General features: G+C 37.5%; 3 protein-coding genes across 3 annotated transcripts in view; 1 reads left to right on the top strand and 2 right to left on the bottom strand.

The window, feature by feature from the left end:
• The window catches only part of LOC125236973 (sex peptide receptor), a 236013-nt gene extending 210928 nt beyond the window's left edge, over positions 1-25085 (bottom strand). Inside the window, exon 1 of the mRNA XM_048143890.1 lies at positions 25046-25085. The gene's annotated coding sequence lies outside the window, so the exon portion shown is untranslated. The remainder of the gene's footprint in view (positions 1-25045) is intronic.
• On the top strand, positions 3206-3700 carry LOC125236976 (trypsin, alkaline C-like). The gene has a single exon (XM_048143894.1). The coding sequence runs from the start codon at positions 3236-3238 to the stop codon at positions 3422-3424; it is 189 nt and encodes a 62-aa protein (XP_047999851.1). The 5' UTR covers positions 3206-3235; the 3' UTR covers positions 3425-3700.
• LOC125236975 (trypsin, alkaline C-like) lies at positions 4827-10305 on the bottom strand. The gene is made up of 4 exons (XM_048143893.1): positions 10153-10305; positions 9416-9590; positions 8437-8695; positions 4827-5169 (listed from the first exon to the last, which is right to left on the bottom strand). The coding sequence occupies exons 1-4, from the start codon at positions 10214-10216 to the stop codon at positions 4873-4875; spliced, it is 795 nt and encodes a 264-aa protein (XP_047999850.1). The 5' UTR covers positions 10217-10305; the 3' UTR covers positions 4827-4872.
• Positions 25086-25723: the final 638 nt, after the last annotated feature.

Below are 25723 nucleotides of genomic sequence, written 5' to 3'. Positions count from 1 at the left end.
GGCGCATTAATTTGTTTGGGCTTGCGGTGTTACTTGCCACGACCGATGACGTGGTTTTCGAAGGAAAGGTTGGCTTCTGCCCGAAGAAAGTGATTGCTGCCGACCTAGCCAAAATGATAATTGTTGACGCTATACGCCGATCGAAATGCAATCTGGTTCTGTAATGCCTATATGCAAGAGCGATAGGGATGTTGCCTTGCCTATTGGCGGGACCGCCCCTCTTACGCCCCAAATTAAGTACTTGGGCTTAAATTCAAACCAAAATTGGTACTCCCGAGGAACATTTTATCAAATTGGTTCCTAGCCTCGTCGGGACTGCTTCGGCGCTGAGCAGACTATAGCCCAATATCGAAGGACCCAATGCCCCATATCGGCGCTTATATGCGAACGTCATCCGCAGCGTGTATACAAAATTTTAGCTCAGTCGGTTGAATATTTCTGCTTCAAATTGGGTTGCAAGATTTGACCTCAACATACATACAAACATACATACATACATACATTGCAAGTTAGTAAAAACCATGTCAAAATAGCTTTTTTTTACTTGTGTTTCTTTATCCTGTCAACAGTCACTTTACCCTGCAGAGTGATGGCAGGATAAAGTTACACAGGGTGTAGTGAAAATCCGATTAACTAGATATTATCTCCGAAACTGTTGATAATACAACTGTCATAATTTTAATATACATAGTTATACTTCAATACAACATTAAAATGTTATTGGTAAAAAAACTGCCGTATTAATATTTTAAAATAATCATGCCAGAATAAAGTGGACATACCTGTTACAAACTCCGAACGTCACACTTTGAAAACTTCTAACCACAAGACCGCAGCACCTCACACACAAACCTTTACACCGGCGGCTAGAACCATACTGGCTACGTGTTTTACGTATATTAGGGCCTCAATAAGACTTTCTGTGTGTGAGTGAGGTGCAATACCGCGGACGCACAGGATATGGAGAAAATATCGCTGGACAAACTTTGAAGGTGAAAATTAGTGTTCAAAAGTAATCGAAACATCCCGTGCAACGTATATTTAAGAATATAGTAGTCTATTCTCTACAAAAAACGATATTTTATTATCATAAAACTGCAATTTAATAATCTATAGAGCGAAAACTTGAGCAGTGTCGCGTTGTGACAAGGCAGGGTACAGTAGAAAACGGTCTTCTTTTTTTTTTTTTTACAAAAGTATTATATTTATAGAAAAAATATGTGTTGGCCTCGATGTGTCACGTTAATGCCTACTTATGAAAATTTTAATTATATGTGAAAATTATATATTTCGCATACTTTCTATTCAAAAACGTGATGGCAGGGTACGATGCCACTATTTTGAGAATTACCCAAATGGGTGTTAATTGTCATATACTCACGAGACGTCTCTTCTAATAATAACTGTTGATATGCACCCGATAAATCCAAAACACAGAAAACACTACCCCCTGACAATTCAGTAAAAATGTCCTCAGGTAATGGGAGAGGATAATGTTCACTATCCAGTACTTGATTTAGTGTTACTTTATAGTCCACACAAACACGTATTTTTTTTATCAGCTCGTTGCGCCACCACAATTGGACTAGCCCATTTACTATGCCTCACTTTTTCTATGATTCCGGCCTTTTCTAAACTTAGTAATTCTTTTTCCACTTCCATTTTCTTTGAATAGGGTATAGTATAAGCTTTGTGAAAGATAGGTTCTGCTCCATGCTTCAGTTTTAGACTTGCTTTTAATTTCAAAATATGGGAGGACCTATCCTTCTCAAAAACCTTTGCATATTTCTTTTTAATGTCTTGAATTAATTTTTTCTTATCTATACCTTCAGATTCCAGCAGTTTAATCTGAAAATACCTCTGCCATTTAGGAAAAATAATTCTTAACCAGTTTCTACCAACTAATGGCTCAAAATATTTGTCACATTCAATCACTATTAAATATAATTCTTTTTTTATATTATTTACCCATAATTTAACAGCTCCTAAAATTTTCAATGGCTCCCCTGACACAGATTTTAATTTAGTACTACATTTCCTTAAATCACTTTCACTAAAATACTTCTTAAAGTCCTTACTATGTATCACTGATTTACATGCTCCCGTGTCCACTTGCATCTTCAGAGAAATTCGATTTCCTAGTCACAAGGGTAACCATGCTGCTTCTTCCTCGTCCCTGTTGATATTTTGAATACTTCCTAGAATTACTTCTTCACCATCCTGTTCATCCTGGCCCTGATCTTCTTTGTCCTGCTCCACAAGCTGTTGCAGTAGCTTCCTTTCCCCTGCCGGCCGAAAGTGACACTTTGTGGCAATGTGCCCTTGTCTTTGGCAATTGTAACAGGTCCAAGACTTCTTAAAGCATCTGTCCGCAGTATGACTGCCTCCACAACGGCTACATTTTCTGGTATGCTGAGCATTATCTTCTTTTGAGTGTTGTTTCATTTGTTTTCTCTGGCCTGTGGATAGCTTCATTATTTCCGACTGACAGACAGACCCGACAGGTTGGATATTTTTAGTCTCCTTTTCTGCACTTTCATAAGCCAAAGCAATTTTTACAGCCTCCTCGAAAGACAAACTGTCACCCACCGTTAACAGCTTTTTGACAAGATACTCCCTCATGAGTCCACACACCAACCTGTCCCGCAGTGCCTCCTTCAAAAATGTACCAAACTTGCATAAAGCCGCTTTCCCTTTAATTTCCACCACAAAATCATTCACACTCTGTCCCTCCTTTTGTTTGCACATATAAAACTCGTATCTGCCCGCTACAGCAGACTTACTCGCCACATAATGATTAGTTAGGGCTTCTACCAGCTCCTTATAACTCTTCTCAGCCGGTTTATCTGGTGAAACAAGGTTTTTCAAGACGTTGTACGTTTCTGGTCCTATTAGGGTTATAAGCATCGGAACTTTCATTTTCTCTTCAATGGAATTTACTATAAAAAACTGCTCCATCCTTTCATTATAATCCGCGAAATCTTTTTGGGAATTATAATGCTCAATGTTTCCAACTAAAGCCATCTCGTCGCCAATATTAAGTCTTTAAATAAAACACAATTTAGTTAATTTTATGATTGCTTTTACTCCAGGCAATACAATGACAGTTCTTGGTAATGCGCTAGCACTGTGACTACCAGAGGGTTGCCAGTAGATATTAAATCCGATACATTACATAAACCAGGCTCTTTGCGTGGCTCGATAGAATGAAATTCGTAAGGTGGTCACCAACAACATGCTGTGCTCTGGCTGGCTCGACGTTGGTGGTCGCGATCAGTGCCAGGGCGACTCTGGCGGTCCCCTCATCCACAACGGAGTTGTCATTGGTGTGTGCTCTTGGGGAGAACAGTGTGCCCTTCCCAGGTATCCTGGCGTTAATGCTAGGGTGTCGAGGTACACTTCCTGGATCCAGTCCAATGCTTAAGTGGATTGTGACTTTCCGATCTCAATTGAGTAATAAAGAACTTTACTGTTTTTAATGTAGTCTTTTATTTTGGTGCTGTAAAAGTGACGACACAGTGTTTTGGATACAGTTCTGTTATTTATGTAAAAGAATCAGAAGGTGTAAGAGAAATCATCACAACCCATTCTGTTCAATTTTATTAACATAAAAACGTTATTAGAAACCGTAGATATTATTATTATTATAAATATTACAGGACATTCTTACACAGATTGACGAGTCCCACGGTAAGCTAAAGATAGTTTGTGTTGCAGGTACTCAGACAACGTTATATATAATATACAAAATACTTAATATATACATAGAAAACATCCATGACTCAGGAACAAATATTTGTGCTCATCACACAAATAAATAAATGCCCTTACCGGGATTCGAACCCGGGACCGCGGCGTAGCAGGCAGGGTCACTATGCGCCGAGCCAGACAGGTCGTCGGTAGATGTTTACTCTAATGTAAAATTTAATTTATAAAATGACTGAAGACAGTGCGATCTAAGCAACCGTCAATGATAAGTGGTGTACTGATAACATGTTGGATTTAACACTTTCGAAACCGGGCTCTACGCGGCGCTACGACATTTTCGCTACATACGGGGAAACCCATGTAATCGGCTACGCTTCTACGAGCGGTGTACCCGACAGTCGGGTTCTTGGTAGCGAAAGTGTTAATATTGTCTTCGGTTACCGCGATATACATATATACTCGTACTATGGAAACGGATTAAATCGCGTATAATGAATTTAAAATTCATCCCGACGTTTCGAACTCTTTACAGCGTTCGTGGTCAACTGTTGTTGGATTTATCAATGGTAAACATATCAAGCATAAGACTTAATATTGACCGGGATATAGACCTTGATTACCTTTTTGATTTCCGAAACGTTTCACGGAAAACATTTTGTTTTCCGTGATCATGATGCATGCAACTGCGTCGAAATATTGGGAACTCGACAAAAATCAAAAAGATAAATCACGGTCTAGATCCCGGTCAATATTATATCTAATGAAAATTACCGTGAATCATTCAAAACTCTTATCATGAGGTTGCTGGTAGATAAAATAGAAAGTGATATCTGATAAAATTGTTTTCTGTCACGATGTCTGCACGTATCAAATGTTTATTTTTGAGTGGTTGAGTGGTAGAGAATGCCTTAAGGCATTAAGTACCTACACCATTTGTACTTATTTTTTTAAGTGCAATAATAAAGTATTAATAAAGTTAGCCTCTCAAAACTTCAGCTACAATATAAAGGAAGAAACAAAGGTAAATATAAAACAGAAAGGAGGTAGGGAGGAGTAAATAAAAATGGGAAGTGAGAATAAGGGATATAAGGGAAGGAATAAAGAAGGAAACAAAAAGAGAATAAAGAATCATTTATTAATATGTTTCTATGTATCAAATATCCACTAAGCATTGACCTGAATCCAGTTAGCGACTCTGGACACTCTAACATTCACACCAGGATACCTGGCGAGCGCGCAGTTATACCCCCAGGAGCATATTCCAACCACCACCCCGTTGTGTATGAGGGGGCCCCCAGAGTCCCCAGCACACTGATCCCTGCCTCCTACATCCAGCCATCCGGAACACATCATGTTGTTCGTTACTGTGTAGTTGACTTCGTTGTACCGCAATCTGCAGGTAGCTTGGTTTACTGTCCAGATTTGTACGTGGCGGAGCTGTTCGGACGGTGGTTCGGAGAGCTGGAAAGTTATTAAAGAGTATTTTTAATTGTGGCTGCTATAGATTAAATCTCACCTATGAAAAGCCAGATGTAAGAATAAAGTAACTCAGCTGCCATCAAAACACTACAAAATTCGTGGTAGTATCGATTAATAGGATTCCAGAAGTTTCATGCAATTGTTGTTACCTAGACTCCCACTTACTGGGGACGCTATTGCTATGTCTTGTATGGGAACCCTGCATTTTATGATTAAGCACTGAGACTTGGCACAGTTGTTCATTGGGTGGCCCTGAGTAGATAAAGATCGGGAGGCATCGAGAGCCCCCCTTAATTTAGGAGGGAGGAGGGGGTGAAGGCTGGCGCCTCCGCGCTTTCTTTGAAACCATATTTCTCTAAAACTATACAAAATAGGGCATGCGATATATCATTTTCGGATAAATGAAGGACGAGGAATTCATTTTTGGAACAAAAAAAATGTATTTTAGAACAAAAATACAAAATAAAATGGGAAAATCTGAAAACGAGATTTTTTTTTATACATATTATTGCACATTTTATGAAAACTGTAATGGTTTTTTCTAAATAAAAAATATTATTTAATAGCTACATTTATCTAGTTTTAGAAAATGTATAATTTGTTATAGAAATATATTATACGACGAGTGATAAAAAATAATTTAGATCGCCCGATAGGGTGATTTGAATGCTCATTTCAATAAGTTTTGTCAATGATTTCAGGTATAATCACTATTTTTAAGACACGAAAGCCGTAATCATTGTATTTTATGGCTATTTTAGTGATTAATGTATTTAAAATAAAAAAATACAAAAATTAAAAAAAAATGTGATAACTTTTTTTATAACATTATCCTATTTTGTTTTTTCTATACAATATATATCTAAAAGCAATAAATATGAATGAAAAGCCACATTTATGTAGTTTATAAAAATATATAGTTTGTTATATAAATATATTACGAAACGCGAGATAAAAAATAATGAAAGTGACGTGGCAGGGCGATCTTGATGTACGGTACGGGTCAGCTTGTATGATTCGATGAGGTGAGGTAAAGGTACTCAAAGCTCTCAAAAAGTGTAGTTATTTAGTTTTAGAGTAATTCAAATTAAACAACATACTCCTATATAGTCTGAATTTAACTATTTATATTACATGAAATGATCGATTGATATGATAGGTCAGATATATACATCTGATCCTAATACATCTTGTGAAATAGTAGTTATCTATATGATTTGCATAATTTATGGATAATTCTTACTTGACATATTTATTATTCCAGATCTGCGTCCTGTACTTTGGTTAACGAGTGCCGAAAATAGTTATTAACCAAAAAAGACCGCCAAATTAACAGCATTTCACCGACAAAAGCTGCCTTGCACCATTTTTGTAAGGGTTATAGGTATATCAAGGTGTCCATTTATGGGGTCAACTAAACCCAATTCAAAATTTGCCATTATTTGCTACTTGTGGCTGGACGAAAGTCTGTAACAATTGGGATTTGGGGGCCTACTTGCCCGCAACGTTGCCTGTTGCTGCAGAAACATGCCTCGAAATTGTCGGATGCAGGTGTAATAAACAGTGCCGCGTAAGGTGCAACCGTAAAAAAAGACTTTTTAAATTAAATGTTCGGAGCTGATGTGCTTATGCAGTGGATGTTGTGATATATACATAATTAAATTCAGACTATTCATGTTGTTTTATTTGAATAACTCAAAATAGCTACACTTTTTGAGAGCCTTGAGTACTAGCCCCGATACACATGTTTTCGTCTAGTCAGACCATTTTTTGAGGTTCTCCTTTGTACAAAAGCAATGTCCTAGTTCAAAAATCATTAATGTTTAATGCTAATACGAATCTAGTTTATTTTTTGTGGCACTATTGCGCAATAACTAACTATCATTGATACTGAAAGGAAGAATATGACGATTTTTATTTTATCTTTTATGGATGGGTAAAACCGATTTAAGGGGGCCCAAAGGAAGTAACTAAATTCTGCTAGTAAACTAAAAAATCTTCAAGCCTATGCATGCAGAACTGCTTTAGGAGAGGAGAACGTGATTAAGACATTTTTTTTGCAATATAAGTCACATGCAATTTTATTTTACAATCAAAATAAACTATATTATAGGACTTTTACAATTTTCTGTACTGGGTCGTGATATACCTACATGTGTAAACGTTATTAGAATAAGTATATTTCTGTATTACTAGACGAACTCCACTGCATAGCGGGTAGTACCTTTACTCGTACCTCACCTCATCGAATAATGCAAGCTGACCCGTACATTAAAATTTTCATTTTCATTATTTTTTATCTCGCGTTTCGTAATATATTTATATAACAAACTATATATTTTTATAAACTGTATAAATGTGGCTTTTTATTGATATTTATTGCTTTTAGATATATATTGTGTAGAAAGAACAAAATAGGATAATGTTAAAAAAATTATCACATTTTTAATATTTTTTTAAAATTTTTGTATTTTTTTTATTTTAAGTACATTAATCACTAAAATAGCCATAAACTACAATGATTACGGCTTTCGTGTGTTAAAAATAGTGATTATACCTGAAATAATTGACAAAACTTATTGAAATGAGCATTCAAATCACCCTATCGGGCGATGTAAATTATTTTTTATCACTCGTCCTATAATATATTTCTATAACAAATTATACATTTTCTAAAACTAGATAAATGTAGCTATTAAATAATATTTTTCTTTAGAAAAAACCATTACAGTTTTCATAAAATGTGCAATAATATGTATAAAAAAAAATCTCGTTTTCAGATTTTCCCATTTTATTTTGTATTTTTGTTCTAAAATACATTTTTTTTGTTCCAAAAATGAATTCCTCGTCCTTCATTTATCCGAAAATGATATATCGCATGCCCTATTTTGTATAGTTTTAGAGAAATATGGTTTCAAAGGAAGCGCGGCGGCGCCAGCCTTCCCCCCCTCTTCCGTCCTAAATTAAGGGGGGCTCTCGATGCCTCCCGATCTTTATCTACTCAGGGCCACCCAAGGAACAACCTGTGCCAAATCTCAGTGCTTAATCATAAAATGCAGGGTGTTGTGCAATAGCGTCCCCAGTAACTATCTTATTTAATCATGAAATCTTTAGTCTGCTGGGGTCCGTCCAAGCTCCCGTGAGCCGTGAGTATGCCGGGATAACGCAAGGAGGATGGAAACACCTGAATGGAAATTCAATAACTATAGTTGCACCTTGTACTATTGTATATTCTGTGGTTGCACTTACACCAGTTCGTCCCCATCCAGTAGCCCAAACTTCAGAATTATCAGGCATAACATATCCAGGGCCCGATATAGGAGCAGGTTGAGCGGCCTCGTTGAAAACAATGACAGACGCAGAGCGCATTATGGCAACGTCGATATCATAGTTACTAGGGTTGCGATCCGGATGGATGATGTTTTCAAGGACGTTGTGGACAACACCGCCTCTGTTTGCGAAGGAAGAACCAACTCTGATTTGGAATCGCTGAGGATCTGTGAAGAACCTGTAAAACCAGCGGTAGATGATAATAGTTACGAGTATAAACGTGAATTTGCATGTGGAAGAGATACAGTAACTTTAAACAATGGTAATATGGTTGAAGTAATTGACTTTAAGACTAGTAAATCTTGATGCAAAAGTGATGATCAGTCTTGTAATTATAAGATAGAATACATCATTGTTTCTGAAGTAAAGAACTAAATAAATGATTTCAAACTGAACTAGTGCATGAAGGAGATAAATCAAGCGAAGTAATTCAATTGAATCTTCCATTTGTTAACTACTCATGTCTTATCTTATCTTATCTTAAATCTGCCCCCGCCCTTACGGATACACTTCGACCCATCGGGATCTTTTGTGTAATTACCCCTACGATCCTAAGATCCTTCAGCTATTCAGGAGCTTCTCGACCATCTCCACGTATCGGATGATGAGGTTCATGGGCAGTTCTCTGAAGTCCTTTGGTACCAGGTAGCCTGCTCCAAAGTTCTTCATTCTTTGTCTGGCGAGGGCGTGACATTCACACATTAGATGTCTGACGGTCTCTTCCTCTTCGCCACACATGCGACAATCAGTGTTGTCAACGTGTCCCATTGTGGCCAAAATTTCTTTGACCCCGTAATGTCTACTGACTTATTTATTGATTACAGGAGTGAGTTAATGTATGTATGTCTTTAGATGAGTGATTATGATTTTGTGGGTTCATAAATAGAAAGATACTTACGTAAAACAATGGGCAGCGGTCAAAATAGACCTCGCATTGATAATGGTACCTCCACACGTAAGTGTGTAAAAGCTTAAGTCCGACGACTGTAGCACAACGACTTGGAAAGGGTATTGCTCGATAGTGGTAAGTTCCCCACCCACTATTCTTTGAGTGGTTAGTGGATTTGGCACAGCTGCGAATGCAAATGGGTTAAGTTGTGAAAATTGTACTGAGACAATTCCACCAGCTAACCATGTCGTGTCGAGCAAACATAGTCGAAATTACAGAAGAATACAAATTGATCTTTAAGATTTTTATAACTATGAAACTAACTACATTAGTTGGTAGAATTATGTGTAATTGTTAGTAATTAAGGATTTATTGTATTAACTTTTGATTAATTGAATAAATATTATTTCACTACAATATAGTGAGCTGTTTTTGTTACCTTACAGTATTATATTTATTGAGAATTTATTTTTAAGTCATTTATTATTAAATTTTAAAACGTAAATATTGTATATAAATATTAGCTGTTTAAAGTGTTAGATAATAAATTAACAAATATAGGAATAATTTAAATATTAAAATCTTAATACTAACAATAAGTACTCGGGTAAGTACTTGGTCATATCTATAGGTTTACTTAGGATCTCAAATATGTGATTATTGCTATTATTGATATTCTTATTCGTTTACTTGTAACTTTTTTATTCCTTTCAGTGTATTTTTGTGAACATAATAGTCAAACTTACCCAAAACATGACTCCCAATCAAAGAAAATATCACAAATAATCCTAGATGCCTTAACATTGTCATATCGCTAGAGTCACTTGTTAATTACTACATTATTATTACAATATCCGGCCTTTATATTGTTATCTATCTACAAATTATCATCAATTGTATGCCCATGTGAAAACCCAGCAAGAATCCATTTATGTATTCCGATACGAAATTGATATTAGATAAGCTTGCCCGAATGGTGACGGGTTAAGAATTTCACCATTTTCCTCCCGTGGGTGTTGTAGAAGTCGACTGAGGTATATAGGTTCAATTGAGATGTAGGTGATGGGCTGGCAACCTGACACTGCAATTATCACAAATTTGTTTTCTTAAAACCATACTTTTTATTAATATAAAGATATAACAATTACAATCAAGGCTTATAGGTACTATAAATTATATTAATAACTAAATAAATTAAAAATACTAATAAAATTAGGACTAAACTACTCATTCAAACTTAAATCAAACTCATTAAACGATAAATTGCTTCAGGAGAACCCCTACTGGAATTCAGGCAAAATAGGTCTTAATAATTCGATACATTGATAATTTTATGTGATTAAATTTAACTTAGCAACTAATAAAATTCAGATAGGTTCACATTTTAAGTGAATACCTTGTAAGGAGTTGGTTTTCTATCGATTTCACTGCGTTCTACATTATTATACAAAAATCGGACAATATAAATGGGACTAAAATAATCGTTATCAAATCATTAATTAATTATAATCTATTATTATCTTGACGGTCTTGATTTCGGTCTTTCCACACAATTTTATTAGGCTATCGTACACTATCGATAGATGTGTGACACTCCTGTTCGGCCTTACCACTGAAAATAGTTTGCAGAAAACAGAGAATTTGCCTGTACTTGAAATGAATTATTGTATACCATGCACGAAATAAAGCATCAGATAATTATACTGTTTTTCACATGGACAGTAGTTATTTTTATAGAAATTTAGATAGAAATATAATAGTACATGAATTGACCGTGACGTGACTCGAAGTCGTATTATTAATTCCATACTACCAAAACGTTCAAATTCGTTTTGACAGTTCTTAAAAAGAAGCTGATTTGACAAGAAGTAAAGTAGTTAGTAGCTTTAAATAGTAAGCAGAGATATTTGCTAAGAGTTTTGACGACCGGTCTGGCGCAGTCGGTAGTGACCCTGCCTGCTACGCCGCGGTCCCGGGTTCGAATCCCGGTAAGGGCATTTATTTGTGTGATGAGCACAGATATTTGTTCCTGAGTCATGGATGTTTTCTATATATATAAGTATTTATATATTATATATATCGTTGTCTGAGTACCCACAACACAAGCCTTCTTGAGCTTACCGTGGGCCTCAGTCAATCTGTGTAAGAACGTCCTATAAAAAAAAAAAAAAAAAAAAAAAAAAAAAGAGTTTAGGCGGTTTATAACATTACCAACTCCAAAAATGCGAATTATTTTTAATATTTATAGGTATAATATATTTGTTTCTTTATCAAAGAGCAAGACGAAAAATATAATTCTAAAGGAAATATTATCTTTCCCGATACCTTTCCGATGACAAGGCCGTACTTACCGAGGCTTTTAACTAGTTCTCGAGATCTTTGCGATGGAAGATCGGAGAAAAATGATCGCAACCTGAAGGGTCGACACGTGGATGTGTAGAAATATGCTGGAAGTGTCACTTTTAAGTAGTCATAACAAATATTTACAAAATTTATAGGTATTTGAAATTGTTCCCCTTGTTTTGCCATATTTTTCAATCCAGAATTCTTTTTGGCATAATAAACCTTTCGCATAATCTATTATGGCATAGTATAGTTACGCATAATTTTGTCTAGGCATATTTTTGTTTATTCGAATATATTTCGTGCATAAATGTCATTCGCCGATTGGTTTTTATGCATACATTATTTGTGCATAACATTGTTAAGTCGAAATTTACTACGCACAATTTTTATCATAAGTAATAGTACTATATTGATGTTGCAGTTCTAACCTAACCCAACCGACATTCTGGACAAAATTTTGTATTTGTTGAGGTCGCAGTTCTAACCTAACCTAACCGACTCTTCTGCCAGCATTTGGTATGGGTGGTTATTCTGATTTTAAGAAATATGACAAATATAATTATGCGAATCAATATTATTCATAAACACAATCGGCGTAAACAGTATTATGCGAACAAATTTTCGGATACAGTGATATTCATATTATTTTAGATTATGACAAATAAGTTTTCTGCTAAATTAACATTCGTCGAAAACCGATTATGCAAAGTCAAGGACAAGAACAATTAAAAGTATGCCAAAAAGAGGGGACCCCATTTGAAACAGACCAAATAAGTTTTTTCATCTTCCTTCCTTTATCCCGGCGTCCAATATGGCTCATAGGAGCCTGGGGTCCGCTATGACAACTATTTACTAATCCCAAGATTTGGCGTAGGTAGAAGTTTTACGAAAGCGACTGCCATCTGACCTTCCAACCCAAAGGGTAACTAGGCCTTATAGCAACTAGTCCGGTTTCCTCAAGATGTTTTCTTTAGCCGAAAAGCGATTGGCAAATATCAAATTTGTCAGCCGGTCAAAAAAGATTGTTACTAGAAAAAGGCAAATTTTCTATGTAGTCAAAGACATATGAAAAATATGGACAGTAGTTATTTTTAAACAAAATTTCTATTTAATAAGTCAAAGAGAAAGATGTAAAGTAAATGAATTGACCGTGACGTCACTCCTCAATATTTCATAGTAATTCCATATTAGCAAATCGTTTAGACAGTTCTTAAAAAGAAGCTGATTTGACTAGTAGGAAACTAGCCTATTACAATATATAGTATTAATCAGTATTCTGTTTTCAATTCCTTCTGCTTGTAATACAGGTTCTAAACTGTTCTAATATTAAATTTTTGGCAGACGAGATACAGTTGCCACCTAGTAGTAGTACTGATAATCACGCTATTTGACGCGTGATTGTCGCTAGATGTCACTTACTATGCCTATACAAATAACCCGCATTTACTGATGTATGGAGTTACAAATCTTCATTTATGGATAGGTAACACGAGGACTCAGGACGCTATTATTATTCATTTCCTTCGCCACTATATTCATATTCATTAAGTAATCGCGCGCGCGCGAACAGCAACCAGAGCACAGCTACCGTTAAATTGCTCCCCGTTTTTTATTCGTTTTCCGTGCAAAAATTAGTAATTTGTAAAAATAAAATTAACAGTGACAATATATAGACTGTGATCAACAAAATAGTGAAAACCGCTTTAATTTTGGTGCAGGGATTCGCAAGATACAAGCAAAAACATTTAAATGCTTTAAAAAAATCCGTTGCATCCCTGACCTAGGACAACTCGCGGATCTCTCGCTGCGATGAGTCATCGCGGCCGCTCGCCGATTGCCGTCGCCTCCGTACTATGAAACCGGCGCACAGGTGCAGTATCGCAAACCGGTCGCTGATCCTGTCGCTTGCAACCGTGGTCGCAAGCGACCGTTTTCGCCGCGCCCCCGTACCACGACACTTCGAGCGCAAGTAACGTATCGTTTATCTGTAGTCTAAAATAGAGTATAACTTGGTACAGATCGATTCATCATGGATAAAATAAATAAATGTACATCAAAACTCGAGAGCCGGCAGCCTGTAAGTACTTGTTATAAATGTAAACTACAATCAAATACGACAATAAGCGCGATATGCTCAGTATGTACTTTGACTTACCATCTTGATTGTGACGGTTACCCAGAAAAAGTTTACAAAATGATGGAAACTAGAAAGAAGGAAAACTGGAAATGTAAAACATGTATACGGAAAGGACAAAGCACATCGCAAAAGTTTATATCTCCATCGGCAAACGTGACATTGCGAAAAACTAATAAAAAACATAACACCCCTACACACGAGCCTGTAACAAATATTCAACGTATGACCTCAGAACAGTCAGAACCTACGCATGATAATTCGAAAGACAATACCCTGCTGAACTTTAATTCACGAACGATTGTAGAGTCCGGATTTGCAATGGACACCACTACACCATTGGACACCACACAGATAATAACGGCTTTATTGGAGGAAACGCGTAGTACAATAGTTGGCGAAAGATCAGGTGATGAGTTGGGCCACACGGAAAGCAAAGGCGGTCTTATTTCAAACGCTTCGTCACCATCAGAGATCCAGCCAACATCGACTTTTACAGGAAAATCATGTACGACTCCTGATATTAACACATGTGAAGAGTCGAAATATATAGAAACTGAAGACAGCTCTAAATCAAATATAATGTCACCCTCCGAGAATCCCACACCAGTAGCATCCGCCGATTTAGATTTAGTTTTAGATGCTACTAGTGAAACGCTGGAAGACTTTGGCGCAGGAGACGATGCGAGCCATACAGCAGCAGAAAACAGTCCTCAAACGAACACAATGTCGCCAGTGATTCTTAACTCAAGTCAATCGACTAAAACCCAGGTAGATATTAATACCACTCTACCACAAGAAATAATGTCAAAGAGTGTAGATTACTCTCTAAATGAAGTCTTAACTGTACTTGAAATGAAAGAGCAAATAAATCGCCTAGCGTCTGAACTAACATCTACTCAGCTGCAATTCGAGGAGATTATAATCGAAAACAACGGACTAAAAAGAAAAATTGAGAGACTACAAACTGAAAATGGAACCTTAAAAACTTTATGCCAGACAACAAGCCTGACCCCAGCGTCACAAGCGAACAAGAACTTGAGACGCTCTATACTTGACTCTAGCAGAAATTTTATATTTACGCCAGTAAGCTCCACGTCGGTGTCTACTTCACCAGATGGCAGGGAAAACAGAAACAGCACCTCTGAACCAGCAGATTTGGCCGACCAACTTAAGAGCTTGGAATACCTAGTAGAAAACTTAGAAAAAGAACTCAATATATACAAGAACCAAATGTATGATCTTAACGCTAGATTTGATTCCCTGGCACAAGCTTTAAGGCGATCAAATGAAGAGATATATGAAAAGACATATGCAGTTAACAAAGCACTGGGCGAGACACGTCAAATAATCTCACCAGAAGAAGTGAAGCCATCACTTAAACAATCCAAATTATGCCTCATCAGTAACTATTCTAACTACATGTTACGACTTGTAAGGCGGGCGTTTGACAGCAGCAACACGTGCCTCTATCTAACACCGGGCGCAGGTACAAAGGAGCTATTTTATGGCCTACAGAATAAACTACAAGATTTCACGCATAATGACTTTTGTATCATATACATCGGTGATAAAGACTTTAGGACAAGTATCGATTACAACACTTTGATCAAATTTATACAGGCTCAGCTTACACTCGTGCAACATACTAACATAGTGATATGTACGGCGACATCTAAAATAAGTTGCTATGCTAACATACATAATAAGCGTGTAGAGATTTTCAATAACTTATTACACAAAAACAATACTCAAAATAAATCCTGTAACATATTAGACTTAACATTAAAACTCTCGCAAAGTAACGATGTGTTCTCTAAACTTGGTAATCTGAACAAAAAAGGATATATATGTATATATAATAGTTTAATGACATTGCTAAATTCTGTCGCTATTAACTCTATTACAGACGGGTATATTTCTGATTCGACACACGTAAATCAACTAGATGGAGAGTTTTTTCGTGACCAATGAACAAGACGCGGCAGATCCTAGTAAAAATGTAACTAATACTAACTCAAGCTCCACCAACCTAAACATTTTCCATCAAAATATGTGTGGAATTAGCAACAAAAAAGATGAGTTGGAAATATACTTAAGTAATAGAAAAAATAAAGTCCATTATCTATGTATTACTGAACATTTCTTAAATAAGACTACGGCACCACTTTTTAACATGTCACTCTACAATTTAGCTACTCATAATGTACGAACCAACAAAAAAAGGGGTGGAAGCATGATCCTTGCATGTAAAGATAGGAAAACAGAAGAGTTGTTATTTTGTAAATCGCTTTATAAGTCTGAATGTTTCGAAGTGTGCGGGGTCAGAGACTGTGAAACAGATGCTTATATTATTTGTTGCTATCGCTGTCCGAACGACGCGAACCTGGATATATTTATGGAAAAACTGGAAAAAATGTTAGAACACTACTTTAATAAAAAATGCATCATATGTGGCGATTTTAACATAAATTTGTTGAAAGGTGACAAAAAAGCAATAGATTTTGTTTCACTTTTGAATTGTTTTAATTTTAAACCACTTGTCAGTGATGTAACTTTCAAAAGGAACTTTTCAGAGTCTTGCATTGACAATGTGTTATCTAATTTATCCCCTGAGAGTATAATAGATATGGAAATTGATCACAATGAATTAGCTGATGGGCATGCAGGTATATTCTGTGATACAAGATTAGAATCTAGGAAAAGGGAAACAGATAAACCTAAGATTTCCGTAGTGCGACGTGTGCTAAACAGCAAAAACAAAGCGGCCTTTAGGCAAATGATTCTGGAACAAAACTGGAACGACATGGGAATCAATACGTTTCTTAAGAAATTTGTGGATGGCTATAAATCCTGCTTCAAAAAGAAAAAAAAGCTGGTAAAAGAACAAGATCCTAAAGCAGTCTGGATTTCTAAGGGTATACGAATCTCGAGTAAAATGAAGCGATTCTTGAATACGATAGATAAGGAAAACTGTGACTCATCGATCGTAAATTATAGAAATAAGTATCTTACATTCTATAAGAGAGTTATACGAAATGCGAAAAGGAATGCAGTACAGCTTCAAATAAATAGGGCAGGTGACTCAAGTAGAGAAATCTGGAAAGTAGTCAACAGACACAGAAATAAAACACAAGTAAAATCAAAAGAATGCGTACCACTTAAATTGGATAGAATAATTACTAATCCACAAGATCAGGCAGCCGTTTTCTCAAAAATATTCGACCATAGTAAGGATAACGTGTCGATAAACTATAGTTCAGCTACGGAACTACTTCAGAAAAATGCAGTTAAAATTGAAAAATGCATGGAGTACGAAAGTGTCACCCCGCTAGAAGTTTCAAGGCTAGTAAAAGAAATGGCACCTAAATCTTCGGTGGGCCATGACGAAATACCTATCACGGTAATTAAAGAAAATATAGACCTGCTAGCTGTGCCTTTCGCAAACTTCTTTAACGAATGTTATGAACAAAGTGTGTTCCCAGATCAGTTAAAATTAGCAAAGGTGTTACCCATATACAAAAAGGGGTTAAAAGTGACCCGAATAATTATAGGCCCATTTCCATGCTACCCACCATATCAAAGATTTTTGAAAAGTTGATGAAAGTGCGACTACAGAGGCACCTAAATTTACACAAAGTATTAAATAGTAGACAATTTGGCTATCAAAAATCCGTGGGTACTAGCGAAGCCATTGATACGTTAATTCATGATACAGTGATCGAAATCAATAATAGAAACAAGGTGGCAGGCTTATTCCTTGACTTGAGCGCTGCTTTCGACACGGTCGATCATACGATTCTTTTAAATAAGCTGGAATATTATGGAGTCCGAAACAAGGTCCTAAAACTGTTTGAGTCCTACTTGAGAAACAGGAAACAGTTTATTGAACTCAGATCGGTTCAAGGGGGTACTGAGAAGGTTGTCAAGTCCAGACTAGTAACTGTGACACGAGGAGTGCCCCAAGGATCCATTTTGGGTCCTTTATTCTTCATTATATTCCTGAACGATCTTATTTTCTATATAAGCAACGTTGTTCCCAATACCAAGCTAGTTGTATTTGCCGACGACACAAATGCCGTTATATCGGCCAACAACATGGTGCAACTAAACAGTAATGTTAGCGCAGCCTTACGAGCCTTTAGTAAGTGGTTTGGGGTAAACCAACTAAAGCTAAATACAAGCAAAACCAATGTTATGCTCCTATCGGCGACTGCAAATAAGGCTGATGTATTGGATGTTAGTATTAACGGAATAAAAATAGAACAGACAGATAGTGTCAAATTCTTAGGCATCCAGATAGACTCCCAACTAAACTGGAAGCATGAGATAGAGGCACTGCGAAACTCTATAAGCTCTGCTTGCTATGCCCTCCGCAGTCTACGCGATGAAGTCCAGTCTAAACACCTTAAAATGGTCTATCATAGTTTAGTCGAATCCAAATTGCGTTACAGCATAAAACTCTGGGGAAATAGCTACAAATATAACGTGGATGAAATGTTTAAGATGCAGAAAAGGGCAATTAGAACCATAGTGCGCATTCCTCAGTATCAATCATGTAGGGAACACTTTTTGCGATTAAAGGTTTTGACAGTGCCTTGTTTGTATATACTCGTTCTTCTAACGGACTTTATTAAACATATACTACATTATGAAAGCCAGAATGAGCAGAATGCTAGATTGTTAACTAGAAGGAAGGATGTGTCGAATAGGATAGTGCCAAGACTAAACATCGTGAAACATGCAGCATGTTATCAGAGCGTTCTCTTGTTTAATAGACTGCCAGTGGAATATAAAACTATTACCAATAATCACGTTTTCAATGCAAGACTGAAAGAGTTTCTTATAAAAAAGTGTTACTATTCTGTGATAGACTTCATTAATGATAAAGATGAGTAACTAAATTTCCTAATATTCAATAAATCATTGTTTGTTATTTATTTAAATGATCTCAATAATTGTATAAATATAATAATGTTATGACATAGTTAAAACCAAATTTTGATGAATAGTAGCTTGTTTAATGTAATTTAGTAGTAAGTAATATAATTATATTTATTGTAAAATAGTGTATTGTTAATTAAGGATTATATTATAGACATTCGAATACAATGTATATTGTTACTGAATAAAAATGAAATGAAATGAAGTGTATCATATATTTATTCCCCGTGACCCCATTTCATATAAAACTCATAAACCCGTAACGCCCGTGGGACGCAAAGAATATTGCATCGATGACCGTCCATAAAAATATCAATTACTTTTATGGTTATCCAGTTGAAGACACTATTTCTTTTACCCTTACTTATGGCCATGAGCGATAAAAATGGGTCACGTTATTATAGACAAAGAAGTTTTTTTTTTATAAATATTGGGGACACCTTACACAGATCAACTTAGCCCCAAACTAAGCAAAGCTTGTACTATGGGTGCTAAGCGACGATATACATACTTAAGTAGATACATACATACTTATATACATAGAAAACATCCATGACTCAGGAACAAATGTCTGTGCTCATCACACAAATAAATGCCCTTACCGGGATTCGAACCCAGGACCGCGGCTTAGCAGGCAGAGTCACTACCGACTGAGCCAGACCGATCGTCATTTGTCTTTGTAGTATTCCATGTATTTTTACATACACACAAAATTATAAAAAATAGTTTTGTTATGTACAGTCAGTTGCAGAGAAAAGTAGACCCCCTTGCATACAAATTTGTATGGCACGGGGTCTCTTTTTCTCTGCAGCTGACTGTAGAGTTTGGGCTCTTTCTAACGATACCTCTTATGACCTAGTAACTTGACAATTTTAGTTAATATTAATAAATAAAAAAAATACTTTCCATTTGTAGAGGTTCTCCATCTTTATAACTATTTTTCATATCGATAGCAAGTAGTTTTCGAGATATTTAGTAATGTGACAGACGGACAGACGGACAGAGCGGCGCCATAAGGGTTCCTTTTGTACCTTTTTGGTACAGAACCCTAATAAACTCAGTTTTGTATTCCAAAAGGGATCACCAGTGCTAGCCGGTTGCGCGTGCGCTGGCAGCTCGTAGAGCGTAGCGTGGGTGTATATTTTTTTATACCACGTCGGTGGCAAACAGGTATACGGCCCGCCTGGTGGAAAACGGTCACTGTAACCTATGGACGCCTGCAACTCAAGGGGTGTCACATGCGCGTTGCCGATCCATTAGAAACTTGTACACTCCTTTTTTGAAGAGACCCATACTGTAGTAACTACAGTTTAGTTCATCGGAAATATCTCGGCTCATTCCACAGCCGAAGCGTCCGCGGGAGGAAATTCCAATGAAACCGCACGGTCCGCGACCATTTAGGTTGTATAATCCATACTAATATTATAAATGTGAAAGTGTGTGTGTCTGTTTGTTTGTCCGTCTTTCACGGCAAAACGGAGCGACGAATTGACGTGATTTTTTAAGTGGAGACAGTTGAAGGGATGGAAAATGACATAGGCTACTTTTTGTCTCTTGCTCGAGCGAAGCCGCTGGAAAAAGCTAGTACCTACTTATATAAACATACAACATACATACAACAACATACAATCACGCCTGTATCCCATAAAGGGGTAGGCAGAGCACATGAAACTACTAAAGCTTCAGGGCCACTCTTGGCAAATAAGGGGTTAAAAGAAACCGAAACTGTGGCATTGCAGTGACAGGTTGCCAGCCTCTCGCCTACGCCACAATTTAACCCATATCCCATAGTCGCCTTCTACGACACCCACGGGAAGAAAGGGGTGGTGAAATTCTTAACCCGTCACCACACAGGACTTATATAAAATATTTGAATATCACGAACGTCTATATTGTTTTGAACCTTCTAGGAGTGTATATCTCGTAACTGAAGAGCGAAGGATCCTCCGAGCGAAGAGTTTCGAGTACACTGCGAGGTATCGAGTTGAAAAGCAATTTTTCGACTCGACCCGAGTCTTTAATATGAGAAATTTATTACGGACAGGGTCCGTGGCTACTTTGAGTGTTTCATACGTTACTCGATAGCGAGTACGTTACGGAAATGATGTACACTTCATGTAAAGTAAAAAAAAACCGGCCAAGAGCGTGTCGGGCCACGCTCAGTGTAGGGTTCCGTAGTTTTCCGTATTTTCTCAAAAACTACTGAACCTATCAAGTTCAAAACAATTTTCCTAGAAAGTTTTTATAAAGATCTACTATTGTGATTTTTTTCATATTTTTTGAACATAGGGTTCAAAAGTTAGAGGGGGGACGCACTTTTTTTTTTCCTTTAGAAGCGATTATTTCCGAAAATATTAATATTATTAAAAAACGATCTTAGTAAACCCTTCTTCATTTTTAAATACCTATCCAACAATATGTCACACGTTGGGGTTGGAATGAAAAAAAATATCCGCCCCCACTTTACATGTAGGGGGGGTACCCTAATAAAACATTTTTTTCCATTTTTTATTTTTGCACTTTGTTGGCGTGATTGATATACATATCGGTACCAAATTTCAGCTTTCTAGTGCTTACGGTTACTGAGATTATCCGCGGACGGACGGACGGACGGACGGACGGACGGACGGACAGACAGACATGGCGAAACTATAAGGGTTCCTAGTTGACTACGGAACCCTAAAAAAGTCTCTTATGCTTCGTAAGCGTTTCACTAGCTACGAAACTTTGAAAACTTTCGATATTTGGAACGAAACAAATGACTGAATGAATGAATTCCATCATTGAAAATATGGTTTTCTTCATCATCATTCATACTTGCGTTATTTGCTCGCCGCGGCTCGTGAGAGCCTGGGCTCCGCTTTGACAACTAATCCCAATATTTGGCGTAAGCACTAGTTTTACGAAAGCGACTGCCATACCCGACTAATTCCAATAGTCCGGTTTCCTTCGCCGAAAAACAGCTGGAAAACATCAGACATTTCGCATTTATGATCTAAAAAACTCATTGGTTGAAAGTTGCACACTTACCGCTGGGCCGCCAGCGCTTCAAAATCGTTAGGTATACTTACTAGAATCAAAATTTACATAAATTTTTCGTTACGTTTACACTATCTAGTACCTAATGTATTCAAAAACTTGTCCCACCTGGAAGGGTCGGCTCGGAAGCCTGGGACTGCCGCGGATCAGGCTCAAATGTTCAAGCGCCGCAAATACGCGTTTCTGTCAAATGAGTACGAGTTTGAGGCGCTTGCAATGGAGACTTTCGGTTCGTGGTCGAGCGACACCAAGAAGTTCGTTAAGGAGGTGTCGGTCAGGCTTGTAGGCGTCTCAGGGGACCAACGAGCGGGCGCTTTCTTTGCACAAAGGCTGAGTCTGGCGGTGCAGAGAGGAAACGCTGCGAGTGGCCTGGCGACCATGCCAGAGGGAGGTGAATTAGGGGAAGTATTTTATATTTAGTTTTAATTTTAGGTTAAGTTTTAATTGTATTTATGATGTCTGAGGTTTTTTGTTGTATTTTTTGTTGTGTTTTTGTTAATAAATGTATCAGTGTAAGAGATAAAAAAAAAATCTTGAAAAACAAATAGTAGAGGTTCCAGTATATTTATCATGCGGTTTCATCGAACCCGCTGAAAGGGTTTATCCCCTGGACTATAACTCTTGAACTGTAAAGGCTCAAATATTCAGACAATGACTATTGGGTAGTAAAATACGCCGTTAGTTTGAATTATTTGGCGTTTAGCAGAAATTGAAATGGACATTTCACTTTTATGTGGATAGGTGGAAAGAAGCGCTGGTGGCCTAGCGGTAAGAGCGTGCGGCTTTCGATCCGGAGGTCGCGGGTTCGAACCCGGCTCGTACCATTGAGTTTTTCTGAACTTATGTGCGAAATATCATTTCATATTTGCCAGTGGCTTTTCGGTAAAGGAAAACATCGTGAGGAAACCGGACTAATTCCAATAGGGCCTAGTTACCCTTCGGGTTGGAAGGTCACATGGCAGTCGCTTTCGTAAAACTAGTGCCTACGCCAAATCTTGGGATTAGTTGTCAAAGCGGACCCCAGCCTCCCATGAGACGTGGCAAATGCCGAGATAACGCAAGGAGGATGATGATGTGGGTAGGTGGTAAAGTGGATACGATCTTGGGCGTTCGCGCCTTTAAATATTGCTTGAGCCTCTATTATTATAGATTACGGTACGCAGCAAAATGCACAAACGCTCAGGTAGCTATCTCTATCGCTCTTGCGTATTGGCGTGACAGAGCTAGACTGCATTTCTGTCGGCGTCTGGCGTCGGCGATTACCATTCGGCTACCTACACCAATAATACACCAACAGATATAATAAGTTTTTTTTACAAAAACTTCATTTTTGGAACTAGCTTTTATCGCCGACTGTACCTTTCTTTCAACAGTCATCTACTGCTCTTCGAGACGTTTCTAAAAACCCCTTACTCGATGGGGATACGACGTTTCATAATAGAGTTCCTATGACCACCTTTCAGCTTCATCATCAGATCAACACCATGATACCATAATATTGCATTGTCACCTGATTTACATATGTGTGCAAAATTTCTGATCAATCAGAAACTGGGAAGTGGGTCAAATTTAGCTTCTACGTTTTTACCCAAGCTAAGGCAAGTTAAATATTAAAATTTTGAAAGACCCCCGACCGCGACATAGTGAACCGATTTTCATGAAACATGGCTAAGAACACTCCCGACTAACTCGGCTTTCAAACAAAAAAAAACTAAATCGAAATCGGTTCATTCGTTCGGCAGCTACGATGCCACAGACAGATACACACACAGACAGACAGACAAACAGACAGACAGACAGACAGACAACGTCAAACTTATAACACCCCGTCGTTTTTGCGTCGGGGGTTAAGAAAGAAGGAGATCGAATCTACCTACGACTGTCCCAAGTTCTAGAACCCACGCACACTTGTAGATGGACGCTCCTAATTCTATTGGGCTATTGCGCAATACACGCGCATCATTTCCATGTCTGTGTGACATGCAAACGACCAGCGAGTTGTCTCATCACGCACACACACATCGAGAACTGTATGCTCAATGAGCTAACTGCGACATGTCCGCCGGCACCATATACATCTCTAAGGAGAATTAGATTAAGTAGATATACATTTTATCTTTAGTTGTGACATTTAGAGTCATTTGCACCTCTAAAGTAATTTTAGACTTTTTTTTTGTATTTGTACTTTAAAATAATGTCGAACACTATATCGACTTAATACGTGAGTAACCCGCTTAAAATATTTTTAAATATGTATGAGTCTCACGGGAGTTTTATAGTTATTTGTACTTTTTAGGGTTCCGTAGTCAACTAGGAACCCTTATAGTTTCGCCATGTCTGTCTGTCCGTCCGTCCGTCCGTCCGTCCGTCCGTCCGTCCGTCCGCGGATAATCTCAGTAACCGTAAGCACTAGAAAGCTGAATTTTGGTACAAATATGCATATCAATCACGCCAACAAAGTGCAAAAATAAAAAATAGAAAAAAATGTTTTATTAGGGTACCCCCCCTACATGTAAAGTGGGAGCTGATTTTTTTTTTTCATTCCAACCCCAACGTGTGATATATTGTTGGATAGGTATTTAAAAATGAATAAGGGTTTACTAAGACCGTTTTTTGATAATGTTAATATTTTCGGAAATAATCGCTCCTAAAGGAAAAAAAAGTGCGTCCCCCCCCTCTAACTTTTGAACCATACGTTTAAAAAATATGAAAAAAATCACAAAAGCAGAACTTTTTAAAAACTTTCTAGGAAAATTGTTTGGAACTTGATAGGTTCAGTAGTTTTTGAGAAAAATACGGAAAACTACGGAACCCTACACTGAGCGTGGCCCGACACGCTCTTGGCCGGTTTTATATTTAGTGTAGTTCTTGGTTGTAATTCGACATTTAGAGACCTTCTACATCTCTAATTAATTGTATAGAGTTAACTTTAGTTAGAACTTAGAATTAGTATATAATAGTATCAATTGTAATTTCAACTCAATTTTAAATATTTTCTAAATATGTACATGTGACGTGTAAAAGTGCCCCTGTGGCCTATTTGCTGAATAAATTATTTTGATTTTGATTTTGATTTTGGCGCAGCAGCTTATCCGCTCTCTATTGAAAAAAAAATCGAAAAAAGCTATTTATCTAAGATAAAATATATCCTACTAACTAGATTAAGTATAACTCACCTATTGAAAATCTTCAGAATGCAGCAGCAAACACCTGTAACAATAACGAGTACACAATTTAATATTTTTTTTTTTTTTTTTATTATAAATGGGCTTACTCTTGACCACAGACTAGCCAAAGGCAAAGACGTGGCCTACGATGGAGTGAGCTCGCCCAGAAGATGCCTGTTCACTCTTGATTTGAAGGTTGCCGGGTTATATGAGCTCGGAAATATAGCCGCCGGCAAGGAATTCCACTCCTTGGCAGTGCGCATAAGAAAAGAAGAAGCAAAGCGCTTCGTGCGGATTCGTGGAATATCCACCAAGTAAGGATGGAGACCTGCCGTGCGTCTAAGAGTCCGATGGTAGAATGGGGACGGTGGAATAAGCTCGTGTAGCTCTTGAGCACACTCCCCGAAGTGCAACCTGTAAAACACCGACAGACTAGCGACTTTCCGCCGATGGGCCAAAGACTGTAGCTTGGCCGTTAGCTTCTTGTCGCCAATCATCCTCCTGGCTCTGCGCTCCACTGAGTCCAAAGCAGCGAGTTGGTATTTGGCTGAGCCGTCCCACAGGTGGCTGCAATACTCCATACAGGATCGGACTTGAGCTTTATAGAGTGTTAGAAGCTGTCCAGGTGTGAAGTATCGCTTCACCTTATTTAGGATGCCCAGCTTTCTGGCCGCAGTTTGTGCTTTA

The sequence above is a fragment of the Leguminivora glycinivorella genome, chromosome 20 (genome assembly GCF_023078275.1).
Source record: "Leguminivora glycinivorella isolate SPB_JAAS2020 chromosome 20, LegGlyc_1.1, whole genome shotgun sequence".
In the NCBI taxonomy this organism is placed as follows: Eukaryota; Metazoa; Arthropoda; class Insecta; order Lepidoptera; family Tortricidae; genus Leguminivora; species Leguminivora glycinivorella.
This window is presented reverse-complemented; position numbering and strand designations above follow the sequence as displayed.